Raw genomic sequence first — 14,554 nt, 5'->3', positions numbered from 1 at the left:
CTCCCGCGCGTGTGTGTGTGTGTACGCGAGCGTACCCGAGTTCAATTCCCGCTCACGGCCAACACCAATGACGATCAACTGAACCGGTCCTGGGCCTCCCCTAGGCCGACTCAGCCGCGAATGACCGCCTGATGCGATGCGTAAACATCGCCACTGGGGAGACGAAGGCGGCCGGGTTTGGTGCTGGCCGGCCACCCACCCACCCCCCCTCGTGTAGCGGAAGCCAAACAGTGCGTAGCCAACGCCGTGCCCGGCCGCCTTTGTCTCACCAGCAGCAATGTTCGCGCATCACTCCAGGCACTCATTTAAGGCCGAGCCGACCTGCGGGAAGCCCAGCAGCCAGCAGCGGTTCCGGTGCTCGCCGCTAGCGACCGTAGCCACGAGCCTTGACTCGGGCCGCCGGATTTCGCGGCGCATGCGCAACTAACCACTGCACCACCGCTCCCTCCCCCCCCAAAAAAACAAAGACAAAGATCCCCCATATAGCCTTAACAGACTGTAGGGGCAAGTGCTGTTAGCGAGCAGCACCTATGAAGGCCGGAACGGTACACACGAGGGGGTGGGTGGCCAGCACCACGCCCGACCGCCTTTGTCTCCCCAGTGGCGATGTTTACACACCGCACCAGGTACTCATTTGATGCTGAGTCGACCTAGGGGAGGCCCGGGACCGGTTCAGAAAATCGTCACTGGTGTTGGCCGTGAGCGGGAATCGAACCCGGGTCGCCGGGTTCATAGCGCAGCGTAGCGCTAACCGCTACACCATCGCTCCCCACCACACACAGACACAGATACACACACACAGACACACGCGCGCGTACAGACACGCGGAAAATAAGCAAAAGTATCCCCCACGTGCAGTCCCACACCCAAACAGCAGGAGGTGGGAGCCGTGGGGTTGGGGTTCCTGACGCTTGGTCGACTGGTGATCTATTTTACCTTACCAGGTAAAGCCCTCGCTGAGCTGTGCGGCGACCTGGGCCACCACAAACGATAGCTCGACGAAGGGGGCTTATCACGTGGACATAGCATAGCAGTAGGCAAATAGTACTGCTATTAAAAAATATATATATATATACATAACAGGCGTCAGGGTCGTGGTTGGGATCGAACCCAGGACCTCCTGTGCACCAGGCGAGATAGTTAACATCTCGCCCCCCCCCCTCTCCCCCGTGGCCCCCCAGCTCCGCGTGTACGTTCAGGAGGAGCAGGAGGTGACGGCCCAGTTTGCTGCGAACGCAACCCTCGTGATCTTCGACTACTTTGAGAGCTACTTCGGCATGAACTACTCGCTACCCAAGCTGGGTGCGGTGACGCACGGCCACTCAGGCAGCGGGCCACTCGGCGGGCGAGGCCATTAGCGAGCGAACCAATCAGGGTGTGAGTCTATCGGTGAGCGAGCCCATCGGTGAGCGAGCCAATCGGTGAGCGAGCCAAATCGGAGAGCGAGCCAATCGGTGAGCGAGTCAATCGGAGAGCGAGCCAATTGGTGAGCGAGCCAATCGGTGAGCGAGCCCATCGGAGAGCGAGCCAATCGGTGACCGAGCCCATCGGTGAGCGAGCCAATCGGTGAGCGAGCCAATAGGTGAGCGAGCCAATCGGAGAGCGAGCCAATCGGTGAGCGAGCCAATCGGTGAGCGAGCCAATCGGTGAGCGAGCCCATCGGTGAGCGAGCCCATCGGTGAGCGAGCCAATCGGAGAGCGAGCCAATCGGAGAGCGAGCCAATCGGAGAGCGAGCCAATCGGAGAGCGAGCCAATCGGAGAGCGAGCCAATCGGAGAGCGAGCCAATCGGAGAGCGAGCCAATTGGTGAGTGAGCCTACAAGTGGGTGGACGCGTGTGTGTATATGTGTGAGCGGGATTCAAGGTTCGTAGCACATTGCGCTAACCAATGCACCACCGCTCCACACACACACAACACAGATCCCCGTATAGCCTCAATAGACTTTTGAGGCAAGTGGTGTTAGCGAGCACTTGCACACACACACGTGTACACACTCACTCCACGTGTACTTACCCCACGTGTACTCACCCCCACGCATACCAACACTCCCACGTACACACACGTGTACCCATACTCCCACGTACACACACGTCACCCACCACACGTCCACGTACACACACGTCACTCATCACACTTCCACGTACACACACGTCACCCACCACACTCCCACGTACACACACGTGTACCCACACTCCCACGTACACATACGTCACCCACCACACTCTCACGTACACACACGTCTACCCACCACACTCCCACGTACACACACGTGTACTCACACTCCCACGTACACACACGTCACCCACCACACTCCCACGTACACACACGTGTACCACCACACTCCCACGTACACACACGTCAGCCACCACACTCCCACGTACACACACGTGTACTCACCACACTCCCACGTACACACACGTCACTCACCACACTCCCACATACACACACGTGTACCACCACACTCCCACATACACACACGTCTACCCACCACACTCCCACGTACACACACGTGTACTCACCCCCACACGTGTACTCACCTCCCCACGTGCACTCAGACCAGATCGCGATCCCGGACTTTGGGACGGGCGCCATGGAGAACTGGGGACTGATCACGTACCGCGAGACCAACCTCCTCTACGATCCCCGCGAGTCATCCTCCTTCAACCAGCAGCGCGTGGCAGCAGTCGTGGCACACGAACTCACGCACCAGGTGGGGGGCGCCCCCCACCACCACCACCGCCACTCAACCACCACCACCAGCCCACCACTACCCCCCCACCACCACCACCACCACTACCCCAACACCAACACCACCACTCCACCACCACTACCCCCCCCACCACCACCACTCAACCACCACCGCCCCTCTACCACCACCACCACCAGCCCACCACTACCCCAACACCACCACCACTACCCCACTAATCATGGACCCCCACGGGGGACTGAAAGGACCCCCGTGGGGGGCTGGAGGGCCCCCCGTGGGGGACTGAGAGGACCCCCGTGGGGGACTGAGAGGACCCCCGTGGGGGGCTGAAAGGACCCCCGTGGGGGGCTGGAGGGACCCCCGTGGGGGGCTGAAAGGACCCCCGTGGGGGACTCAAAGGACCCCCGTGGGGGACTGAGAGGACCCCCGTGGGGGGCTGGAGGGACCCCCGTGGGGGACTGAAAGGACCCCGGTGGGGGACTGAGAGGACCCCCGTGGGGGACTGAGAGGACCCCCGTGGGGGGCTGAAAGGACCCCCGTGGGGGGCTGGAGGGCCCCCCGTGGGGGACTGAGAGGACCCCCGTGGGGGACTGAGAGGACCCCCGTGGGGGACTGAGAGGACCCCCGTGGGGGGCTGAAAGGACCCCCGTGGGGGGCTGGAGGGCCCCCCGTGGGGGACTGAGAGGACCCCCGTGGGGGACTGAGAGGACCCCCGTGGGGGACTGAGAGGACCCCCGTGGGGGGCTGGAGGGACCCCCGTGGGGGACTGAAAGGACCCCCGTGGGGGGCTGAAAGGACCCCCGTGGGGGACTCAAAGGACCCCCGTGGGGGGCTGAGAGGACCCCCGTGGGGGGCTGGAGGGACCCCCGTGGGGGTGGCTCCGTGTGGAGGATGGATCTTGGTGGCCGCTCTGTCCCGGCGCTGACAGCACCGCAGCTGCAGAGCGACCACGGCTCCAACTGGACACCACCCCCGTGCCCCCTGCCCCCTGCCCCGTGCCCCCTCCTGCCCGCCCCGTAGCTGTACGGCCCCTGACCGGCTACCCCCTGCCCCCTGCCCCCTGCCCCGTGCCCCCTGCCCTAGTGGTTCGGCAACATCGTGACGATGGAGTGGTGGGACGACCTGTGGCTCCTGCCCCGTGCCCCCTGCCCCCTGCCCACCTGCCCCCTGCCCCGTGCCCCCTGCCCTAGTGGTTCGGCAACATCGTGACGATGGAGTGGTGGGACGACCTGTGGCTCAATGAGGGGTTCGCCAGCTACTTTGAGTTCCTGGGAGTGCACAGCTTCCTGCCAGAGTGGAGGATGGTGAGGTGACACTCACACTCACAATCTCACACTCACTCACACTCACTCACACTCACTCTCATTCTCACTCACTCTCATTCTCACTCACTTACTCACTCTCACACCCTCACACTCACTCACACTCACTCTCACACTCTCTCTTACACTCACACTCTCACACTCACTCTCACACTCACACACTCACACTCACTCTCACACACTCTCACACTCTCTCTTACACTCACACTCTCACACTCACTCACACTCTCACAGTCACTCTCACACTCACTCACACTCACCCCACACTCACTCTCACACTCACACACTCACTCTCACACTCACACACTCACTCTCACACTCTCACACTCTCACACTCTCGCTCACACTTACACTCTCTCTCACACTCACTCTCACACTCACTCTCACACTCACTCTCACACTCACTCTCACACTCACTCTCACACTCACTCTCACTCACTCTCATTCTCACTCACTTACTCACACTCACAATCTCACACTCACAATCTCACACTCACAATCTCACACTCACAATCTCACACTCACACTCACCCACTCACACTCACTCTCACACTCACTCGCTCACCCTCTCACACCCTCACTCACTCTCACACTCACTCACACTCTCACCCTCTCACTCACTCTCACACTCACTCACTCGCTCACCCTCTCACACTCACTACTTGAGGACTGCTCTTTGTGTTTAGTTTGTTGACCTTCCTCTGCACCTCGTGCGCACGGTGAGAAAGAAGTTCGCCTGCCACCACGTCACCCCCCTCCTCCTCCTCCTCCTCCCCCTCCTCCTCCTCCTCCTCCTCCCCCTCTTCCACCCCCTCCTCCTCCCCCTCCTCCTCCTCCTCCTCCTCCTCCTCCCCCCTCCTCCTCCTCTCCCTCCTCCTCCCCCCCTCCTCCCCCCCTCCTTCCCCTCCTCCTCCCCCCCCTCCTCCCCCCTCCTCCTCTTCCCCCCCTCCTCCCCCCCCTCCTCCCCCTCCTCCCCTCCTCCTCCCCCCCTCCCACACTCTCCTCCCCCTCCCCCTCCGCGCCCACAGATGGACTACATCATGATCGACGACGTGATGCCGGTGATGGGCGACGACGCGCTCACCTCCTCACACGCCATCATCGTGAACGTCACCACGCCCAGCGAGATCACCGCCGTCTTCGACTCCATCTCCTACAGCAAGGTCCCCCCCACCACCCCCTGTCGAGCCCCCCACCCCCCCACCCCCCACCCCCCACACCCCACCCCCCACACCCCTGCCCCACCCCCCACCCCCCACCCCCCACCCCCCACACCCCTCTCCCACCCCCCACCCCCACCCTTCACCCCACTCCCCCCACCCCCCACCCCCTGTCGAGCCCCCCACCCCCCACCCCTCACACCCCTCCCCACCCCCCACCCCTCACACCCCTCCCCCACCCTTCACCCCCCTCCCCCCACCCCCCCACCCCCCACCCCCCACCCCTCACACCCCACCCCCCACCCCTCACACCCCTCCCCACCCTTCACCCCCCACCCCCACCCCCACCCCCCACCCCACCCCCCACCCACACCCACACCCTCCACCCCCACCCCCCACCCCCCACCCCCCACCCACACCCCCCTCCCCCACCCTTCAACCCCCACCCCCACTCCTGCTGCTAATGTTGCCGATGATGCTGCTAATGATATCGATGATCATGCTGCTGATGATGCTGATGACGATGCTGATGACGATGATGACGATGCTAATGACGATGATGCTGATGACGATGCTAATGACACTGATGATGATGAGATGCTGCTAATGATGCTGCTGCTGATGCTGATGATGATGATGCTGATGACGATGCTAATGACACTGATGATGATGAGATGCTGCTAATGATGATGCTGCTGATGCTGATGATGATGCTGATGGCGACGCTAACGATGATGCTGGTTGCAGGGCGCGTCGCTGCTGCGGATGCTGTCAGACTGGATCGGGCAAGACACGTTCCAGCGGGGATGCCAGGTGCCTAGCACACGCACTGGCCCGCACGCGGATCCACTCAGACGTAAAAATCAAGAGCCGAGGAATCGTCACAACGCGCCGGCCTTCGTAGGCGCTGCTCGCGAACAGCACTTGCCCCCAACAGTCTGATCATGCTACACGGGGGATCTTTGTCTTTGTGTGTCGTGATGTCGGCCGTGGTGCAGAACTACCTGAGACATTTCTACTTCAGGAACGCGAAGACTGATGACTTCTGGGAGGCGATGGCTCAGGTAATGGTTCCACTTGTGCTCCTGCTGCTGATGATGCTATTGATGATGATGCTTCTGATGATGATGCTGATGATGCTGTTTATGATGATGATTAACGTGATGCTGACGATGCTACTGATGATGTAGGAGGGCGGTGAGTCCGTGAAGCAGGTGACTGATGATGATGCTGATGCTAATGATGGTGATGCTGATGCTGCTGAAGATGCTGCTACGGTTGATGATGCCGATGATGGTGGTCGTGATGATGATGATGGTGGTGGTGATGGTGATGGTGATGATGCTGATGCTGATGATGTTGGTGGTGGTGATAATGGCGATGATGTCTGTGATGGTGGTGGTGGTGATGGTGATGATGCTGATGGTGGTGATAATGGTGGTGGTGGTGGTAGTGGTGATTATGGTGATGATGATGCTAATGATGCTGATGCTGGTGGTGGTGGTGATGATGATGATGGTGGTAGTGGTGATGATGATGATGATGGTGGTGGTGGTGATGATGGTGATGGTGGTGATAATGGTGGTGGTGGTGGTAGTGGTGATGATGGTGATGATGGTGATGGTGATGGTAATGATGCTGATGATGGTGGTGGTGATGATGGTGATGGTGGTGGTGGTGGTGATGATGATGGTGGTGATGGTGATGATGCCGATGGTGATGGTGGTGATAATGGTGGTGGTGATGATGATGGTGATAATGGTGATGATGATGGTAATGATAATGATGCTGATGCTGATGGTGGTGGTGATGATGATGATGGTGATGATGGTGGTGGTAGTGGTGATGATGGTGATAATGGTGATGATGATGGTAATGATAATGATGCTGATGCTGGTGGTGGTGATGGTGGTGATAATGGTGGTGGTAGTGGTGATGATGGTGATGATGATGGTAATGATGCTGATGCTGATGGTGGTGGTGGTGATGATGATGGTGGTGGTGGTGATGGTGATGATGGTGATGATAATGGTGGTGGTAGTGGTGATGATGCTGATGCTGGTGGTGGTGGTGGTGATGATGATGATGGTGATGCTGATGGTGGTGGTGGTGGTGGTGATGATGATGATGGTGATGCTGATGGTGGTGGTGCCTGTGATGACGACGGTGACGACGGTGACGACGGCGACGACGGCGGTGTAGGTGAGCGGCCAGCCCGTGAAGGAGGTGATGGACACGTGGACCAGGCAGATGGGGCTGCCCCTCATCTCCCTGCGGGGGGGCGGTGGTGCCGTGGGGTTCTCCGTTGAGCAGCGGCGCTTCCTGCTCGACCCCGACGCCGACCCCCAGCAGCCCACGTCGCCCTTCCGGTGAGCGAGCTCGGTGCGGCCGTGGTCACCATGACGACGGTGCGGCCGTGGTCACCATGACGACGGTGCGGCCGTGGTCACCGTGACGACGGTGCGGCCGTGGTCACCATGACGATGGTGCGGCCGTGGTCACCATGACGACGGTGCGGCCGTGGTCACCGTGACGACGGTGCGGCCGTGGTCACCATGACGACGGTGCGGCCGTGGTCACCATGACGACGGTGCGGCCGTGGTCACCATGACGACGGTGCGGCCGTGGTCACGATGACGATGGTGCGGCCGTGGTCACCATGACGACTGTGCGGCCGTGGTCACCATGACGACGGTGCGGCCGTGGTCACGATGACGACGGTGCGGCCGTGGTCACGATGACGACGGTGCGGCCGTGGTCACCATGACGACGGTGCGGCCGTGGTCACCATGACGACGGTGCGGCCGTGGTCACGATGACGACGGTACGGCCGTGGTCACGATGACGACGGTGCGGCCGTGGTCACCATGACGACGGTGCGGCCGTGGTCACCATGACGACGGTGCGGCCGTGGTCACGATGACGACGGTGCGGCCGTGGTCACCATGACGACGGTGCGGCCGTGGTCACCGTGACGACGGTGCGGCCGTGGTCACCATGACGACGGTGCGGCGGTGCGGTTGGTTTGGCAGTGACGGTGCGCCAATGGTGGTGGTGATGGTGGTGGTGATGGTGGTGGTGATGGTGGTGGCGATGGTGGCGATGGTAATGAAGATGTGGCATTGATCATGGGGATGGTGGTGATGGTGATGATGGGAGTGGAAGTGATGGTGATGGGGGGTGGTGGTGGCGCTAATGAGGTCCGGCAAACACGACCCCCCTACCTCCTCGTGGTGCCGGGCGGCGACGCTGTGGTGGGCGGTGCCGTGGGTAGAGAGCCAATTTAGATTGGCCATTCCCTTCATGGCGTTAGTAACCACCACAGCGGCCACATGGGGCCCTCTGGACGGGTGCGAGGGGCTGGTAACCCCTCCACCTTCAATTAATTACCACTAAACCACGACGTGGTGTGGTACAGGAGGACGTGGAGCTGAGTGGACTTGCCGATGACTGGTACCAGCGGTGTCAAGATCGGCCTCTGTGGAGGAGGCTCGTGAAGGACGCTACTGGGCAGTTGGAGGCAGTCGCCCTCCAGCAACAACGGAGGGCGGAGGAGCGACGCTCACAACAACGAGCGGAGCGCCGGGTGGCTAAAGCACAGCGGGTTGGCACAGTAGGGGGCACAGGTGGTGCATCGCCCAGTCATCTCAGTCAGTCGACCCGTGGCACCTGGGTCTGCCCCGTGACCTCCTGCCAGCGGGCGTTCGACACTTCACGTGGCCTCAACGTGCACATAGCCTGGCACAAGCGTCGTGGTGACGTCACCGCCACTTAGTGGCGAATGGCGGTTGTTGTTGTGGTGCTAATGATGGTGGTGATGTGAGAAAGGTTATGACGATGATGACTAAAACATTGCTGATTATGATGATATTGCTGCTGATGATATTGCTGCTGCTGATGATGATATTGATCACGTGGCGCAGGTACACCTGGCATGTTCCGCTGAAGTTCTACACCAGCGCTAGCAACGTTCAAGACTTCCTGATGTTCAACATGACCCAGTCAGGTAAGGATCACGCTCACCACGGTAACACCACTTTCTCACATTGACAGAGTTGCCCAGCACAGGCCACAAAAGCACGATTCCAAGTTGTGTGAGAAAGTAAGAGTGGATCTGTTACTTGAATTGAGCAGGCAACTGGGTGGCTGGGATTGTGAGTGGGTGTGTGAGTGGGTGGGTGAGTGAGTGAGTGGGTGAGTGAGTGAGTGGGTGAGTGGGCGAGTGAGTGAGTGGGTGGGTGAGTGAGGGGGTGGGTGGGTGAGTGAGTGAGTGAGTGGGTGGGTGAGTGGGTGAGTGGGTGAGTGAGTGAGTGGGTGAGTGTGTGGGTGAGTGGTTGAGTGAGTGAGGGGGTGAGTGGGTGAGTGAGTGAGTGTGTGAGTGAGTGTGTGAGTGGGTGGGTGGGTGAGTGAGTGAGTGTGTGAGTGAGTGTGTGAGTGTGTGAGTGGGTGGGTGAGTGAGTGAGTGGGTGGGTGAGTGGGTGAGTGAGTGGGTGGGTGAGTGGGTGAGTGAGTGAGTGGGTGAGTGTGTGGGTGAGTGTGTGGGTGAGTGGTTGAGTGAGTGAGGGGGTGAGTGGGTGAGTGAATGAGGGAGTGGGTGACTTAGTGAGTGGGTGAGTGTGTGGGTGAGTGAGTGAGTTAGTAACCGACTGAGTAGCTAGGTGGGTGGGTGACTCGGTGAGTGAGTGGTTGGGTCAGTGAGTCACTTAGCGAGTGGGTGGGTGAATTAGTGAGAGAGTGAGTGACTAACTAAATTACTCAGTGAGTGGGTGACTCAGTGAGTGACTGGGCGACTGAGTGGGTGAGTGAGTGGGTGAGTGATTTGGTGACTCAGTGAGTAAGTGGGCGACTGAGTGGGTGAGTGGGCGACTGAGTGAGTGACTGAGTGGGTGACTCAGTGAGTGAGTGGTTGACTCAGTGAGTGAGTGAGCGACTGAGTGAGTGAGTGGGCGACTGAGTGAGTGACTGAGTGAGTGACTCAGTGAGTGACTCAGTGAGTGAGTGGGCGACTGAGCGACTGAGTGGGCGACTGAGTGAGTGACTGAGTGAGTTAGTGGGCAACTGAGTGAGTGCGTGGGCGACTGAGTGAGTGACTGAGTGAGTAACTCATTGAGTGAGTGGGCGACTGAGTGAGTGGGCGACTGAGTGACTGAGTGGGCGACTGAGTGAGTGACTGAGTGGGTGACTCAGTGAGTGAGTGGGTGACTCAGTGAGTGAGTGGGCGACTGAGTGAGTGAGTGGGCGACTGAGTGAGTGACTGAGTGAGTGACTCATTGAGTGAGTGGGCGACTGAGTGAGTGGGCGACTGAGTGAGTTAGTGGGCGACTGAGTGAGTTAGTGGGCGACTGAGTGAGTGAGTGGGCGACTGAGTGAGTTAGTGGGCGACTGAGTGAGTGAGTGGGCGACTGAGTGAGTGAGTGAGTAGGCGACTGAGTGAGTGGGCGACTGAGTGAGTTAGTGGGCGACTGAGTGAGTTAGTGGGCGACTGAGTGAGTGAGTGGGCGACTGAGTGAGTGAGTGAGTAGGCGACTGAGTGAGTGGGCGACTGAGTGAGTGGGCGACTGAGTGAGTGAGTGTCTGAGTGGGTGACTCAGTGAGTGAGTGGGCGACTGAGTGAGTGACTGAGTGAGTGGGCGACTGAGTGATTGAGTGGGCGACTGAGTGAGTGACTGGATGACTGAGTGAGTTAGTGGGCGACTGAGTGAATGACTGAGTGAGTGACTCAGTGAGTGAGTGATTGAGTGAGTGAGTGGGCGACTCAGTGAGTGAGTGGGCGACTGAGTGAGTGAGTGGGCGACTGAGTGAGTGACTGAGTGAGTGGGCGACTGAGTGAGTGGCTGAGTGAGTGGGCGACTGAGTGAGTGACTGAGTGAGTGACTCATTGAGTGAGTGACTGAGTGAGTGAGTGGGCGACTGACTGAGTGAGTGGGCGACTGAGTGAGTGAGTGAGTGGGCTACTGAGTGAGTGACTGAGTGAGTGACTGAGTGAGTGAGTGACTCAGTGAGTGAGTGGGCAACTGAGTGAGTGACTGAGTGACTGAGTGAGTGAATGATTGACTCAGTGAGTGGGCGACTGAGTGACTGAGTGGGCGACTGAGTGAGTGACTGAGTGAGTTAGTGAGCGACTGAGTGAGTGACTGAGTGAGTGACTAAGTGAGTGACTGAGTGACTCAGTGAGTGACTCAGTGAGTGAGTGGGCGACTGAGTGAGTGTCTGAGTGGGTTACTGAGTGAGTGAATTAGTGAGTGAGTGGGCGACTGAGTGAGTGAGTGGGCGACTGAGTGAGTGAGTGGGTGGCTCAGTGAGTGACTCAGTGAGTGACTGAGTGACTGAGGGAGTGACTGAGTGAATGAGTGGGCGACTGAGTGAGTGACTGAGTGAGCGACTGAGTGAGTGACTGAGTGAGTGAGTGGGCGACTGAGTGAGTGACTGAGTGGGCGACTGAGTGAGTGACTGAGTGAGTGACTGAGTGAGTGAGTGACTGAGTGAGTGGGTGACTCAGTGAGTGACTGAGTGACCGAGTGAGTGACTCAGTGAGTGAGTGAGTGTGTGACTGAGTGAGTGACTGAGTGGGTGACTGAGTGAGTGAGTGAGTGGATGACTCAGTGAGTGACTGAGTGAGTGACTGAGTGGGTGACTCAGTGAGTGACTGAGCGACTCAGTGAGTGACTCAGTAAGTGACTGAGTGACTCAGTGACTCAGTGACTCAGTGAGTGACTGAGTGATTGACTGAGTGAGTGACTGAGTGAGTGAATGAGTGAATCAGTGAGTGAGTGACTGAGTGACTGAGTGGGTGACTGAGTGAGTGACTGAGTGACTGAGTGAGTGACTGAGTGACTGAGTGAGTGAGTGACTGAGTGAGTGACTGAGTGAGTGACTGAGTGGGTGACTCAGTGAGTGACTCAGTGACTGACTGAGTGAGTGACTGAGTGATTGACTGAGTGATTGACTGAGTGACTCAGTGAGTGAGTGACTGAGTGACTGAGTGGGTTACTCAGTGAGTGACTGAGTGACTGAGTGAGTGACTGAGTGGGTGACTGAGTGACTGACTGAGTGACTGAGTGAGTGACTGAGTGGGTGACTGAGTGAGTGACTGAGTGACTGAGTGAGTGACTGAGTAACTGAGTGAGTGAGTGACTGAGTGACTGACTGACTGAGTGACTGAGTGACTGAGTGAGTGACTCAGTGACTGATTGGGTGACTCAGTGACTCAGTGAGTGACTGATTGGGTGACTCAGTGAGTGACTGAGTGAGTGACTGAGTGGGTGAATCAGTGAGTGACTGAGTGAGTGACTCAGTGAGTGACTCAGTGAGTGACTGAGTGAGTGACTCAGTGAGTGACTCAGTGAGTGACTGTCGCCGCTCCCACCGCTTCAGCGGTGTCTCTGACCCCTGACCCCACGTCCAGCTGGCTCAAGCTGAACCCTGACCACGTGGGCTTCTACCGCGTCACCTACAGCCCCCAGCTGTGGGCTGCCCTCCTGCAGCAGCTGCAGGACAACCACACGGTACGTGGGCGGGGCCGGGGGGTCACGTGCCACTCCACCTCCTTACCATTGTGATGGACGCCTGCTGTTCCGTGAGACTCGCATCGTCGTCGTCGTCGTCGTCATCATCGTCGTCGTCGTCATCACTGTTGTCATCGTCGTTGTCGTCATAATCGTCGTCACTGTTGTCATCGTTACTGTCGTCATCGTCACTGTCGTCATCATCCTCATTGTCGTCACTGTCGTCGTCGTCACTGTCGTCATCGTCATCGTCGTTGTCGTCATCGTCGTCATCGTCGTCATCATCGTCGTCATCATCGTCGTCGCTGTTGTCATCGTTACTGTCGTCATCGTCATCGTCACTGTCGTCATCATCTTCATTGTCGTCACTGTCGTCGTCACTGTCGTCATCGTCGTCGTCGTCATCCTCATTGTCGTCACTGTCGTCATCGTCACTGTTGTCATCCTCATCGTCACTGTCGTCATCGTCACTGTTGTCATCCTCATCATCACTGTCGTCATCGTCACTGTTGTCATCCTCATCGTCACTGTCGTCATCGTCACTGTCGTCATCGTGATCCTCGTCAGCATGCACAGTGGCACGGCGTCCATGCGTGTCGCCACTGTCGCCCATCTTCATGTCTGTGGTCAAGATGTCTCTCTTGGTCTTTGTTGATGGCGGTGTTGTGTTGGTTGTTGTTGTTGTTTGTGTGGTGGTTTAGTTGTTTACGTTGTTGTGGCTACGTTGTTGTTGTTGTTGATGTCGTTGTGTATGTTGATGTTTCTGTTGCAATGGTTATATTGTTGTTGTTGTTTATGTTGTGGTTCATGTTGCTATGGTTACATTGTTGTGGTGTAAGTTGTGGTTCATGTTGCTATGGTTACATTGTTGTGGTGTAAGTTGTGGTTCATGTTGCCATGGTTACATTGTTGTTGTGTATGTTGTGGTTCATGTTGCCATGGTTACATTGTTGTTGTGTATGTTGTGGTTCATGTTGCTATGGTTACATTGTTGTTGTGTATGTTGTGGTTCATGTTGCTATGGTTACATTGTTGTTGTGCATGTTGTGGTTCATGTTGCTATGGTTGCATTGTTGTTGTTGTGTACGTTGTGGTTCATGTTGCTATGGTTACATTGTTGTTGTTGTGTATGTTGTGGTTCATGTTGCTATGGTTACATTGTTGTTGTTGTGTATGTTGTGGTTCATGTCGCTATGGTTCACGTTGTGATTGCTATGGTTGTTTATGTTGTTGTTGTTGTTTATGTTGTTGTTGTTGTTGATGTTGTTGTTGTTGTTGTCGCCGGCAGGTGTTCTCCGATGGTGACCGTGCCGGGTTCATCGACGACGCTTTCTCATTGGCCCGGTCAGTGCGGTGGGGGGTGGGGGGCTCCATGTGCGACGTTTCACAGCCGCCGCCGGCGGCAGCAGCAGGAGCAGCAGCACGAGGGGATAGCAGAATCAGGCGTCCAGTAGGCTACACGCAGCCGTCACGTGGTCAACACACCAGCGCTACTCCGGCCCATGGCCCTGCTTGGCCCCCCGAGTCGAGATCCGCTCATCATCCTCTGGTTGTTTTTTAAAGGGGGTACGTCGTGAGGCGGGACCCCCCCCCCCCGAGCTCATCATCGTCTCCACCGCCCCCCCCCGCCCGCTCCACCTCCCCCCCCCAGGGCGGGGCTACTGCCCTACGAGACGGCGCTGAACGTGACGCTGTACGTGCATGCCGAGCGGAGCCTCTTCCCCTGGGACCGCCTGCTGGCCGCCGTCGCTTACCTCCGCGACATGCTGGAGGACACGCCCCTCTACCCCCTCTTCCAGGTGGGGGCGCTGTGCAAGCACGTGCACGGGGGGGGAGGGGAGGAGGGAGGGGGGAGAGAG

General features: G+C 58.2%; 1 protein-coding gene across 1 annotated transcript in view; it reads left to right on the top strand.

Annotated features, from left to right (window-relative positions):
- The window catches only part of ENPEP (glutamyl aminopeptidase), a 69,406-nt gene that overhangs the window by 42,473 nt on the left and 12,379 nt on the right, over positions 1-14,554 (top strand). Inside the window, exons 7-17 of the mRNA XM_032957908.2 lie at positions 1,182-1,302; positions 2,557-2,711; positions 3,899-4,012; positions 5,059-5,193; positions 5,938-6,003; positions 6,189-6,254; positions 7,393-7,559; positions 9,114-9,196; positions 12,565-12,695; positions 13,984-14,039; positions 14,347-14,494. Of these exons, the coding sequence (XP_032813799.1) occupies positions 1,182-1,302; positions 2,557-2,711; positions 3,899-4,012; positions 5,059-5,193; positions 5,938-6,003; positions 6,189-6,254; positions 7,393-7,559; positions 9,114-9,196; positions 12,565-12,695; positions 13,984-14,039; positions 14,347-14,494 (1,242 nt within the window). The remainder of the gene's footprint in view (positions 1-1,181; positions 1,303-2,556; positions 2,712-3,898; positions 4,013-5,058; positions 5,194-5,937; positions 6,004-6,188; positions 6,255-7,392; positions 7,560-9,113; positions 9,197-12,564; positions 12,696-13,983; positions 14,040-14,346; positions 14,495-14,554) is intronic.

The sequence above is a fragment of the Petromyzon marinus genome, chromosome 21 (genome assembly GCF_048934315.1).
Source record: "Petromyzon marinus isolate PM22_M1 ecotype Great Lakes invasive population chromosome 21, UKy_Petmar_22M1.pri1.0, whole genome shotgun sequence".
Lineage (NCBI taxonomy): Eukaryota > Metazoa > Chordata > Hyperoartia > Petromyzontiformes > Petromyzontidae > Petromyzon > Petromyzon marinus.
The sequence above is the reverse complement of the archived record's forward strand: the minus strand, read 5'-3'. Positions and strand labels throughout refer to the sequence as shown.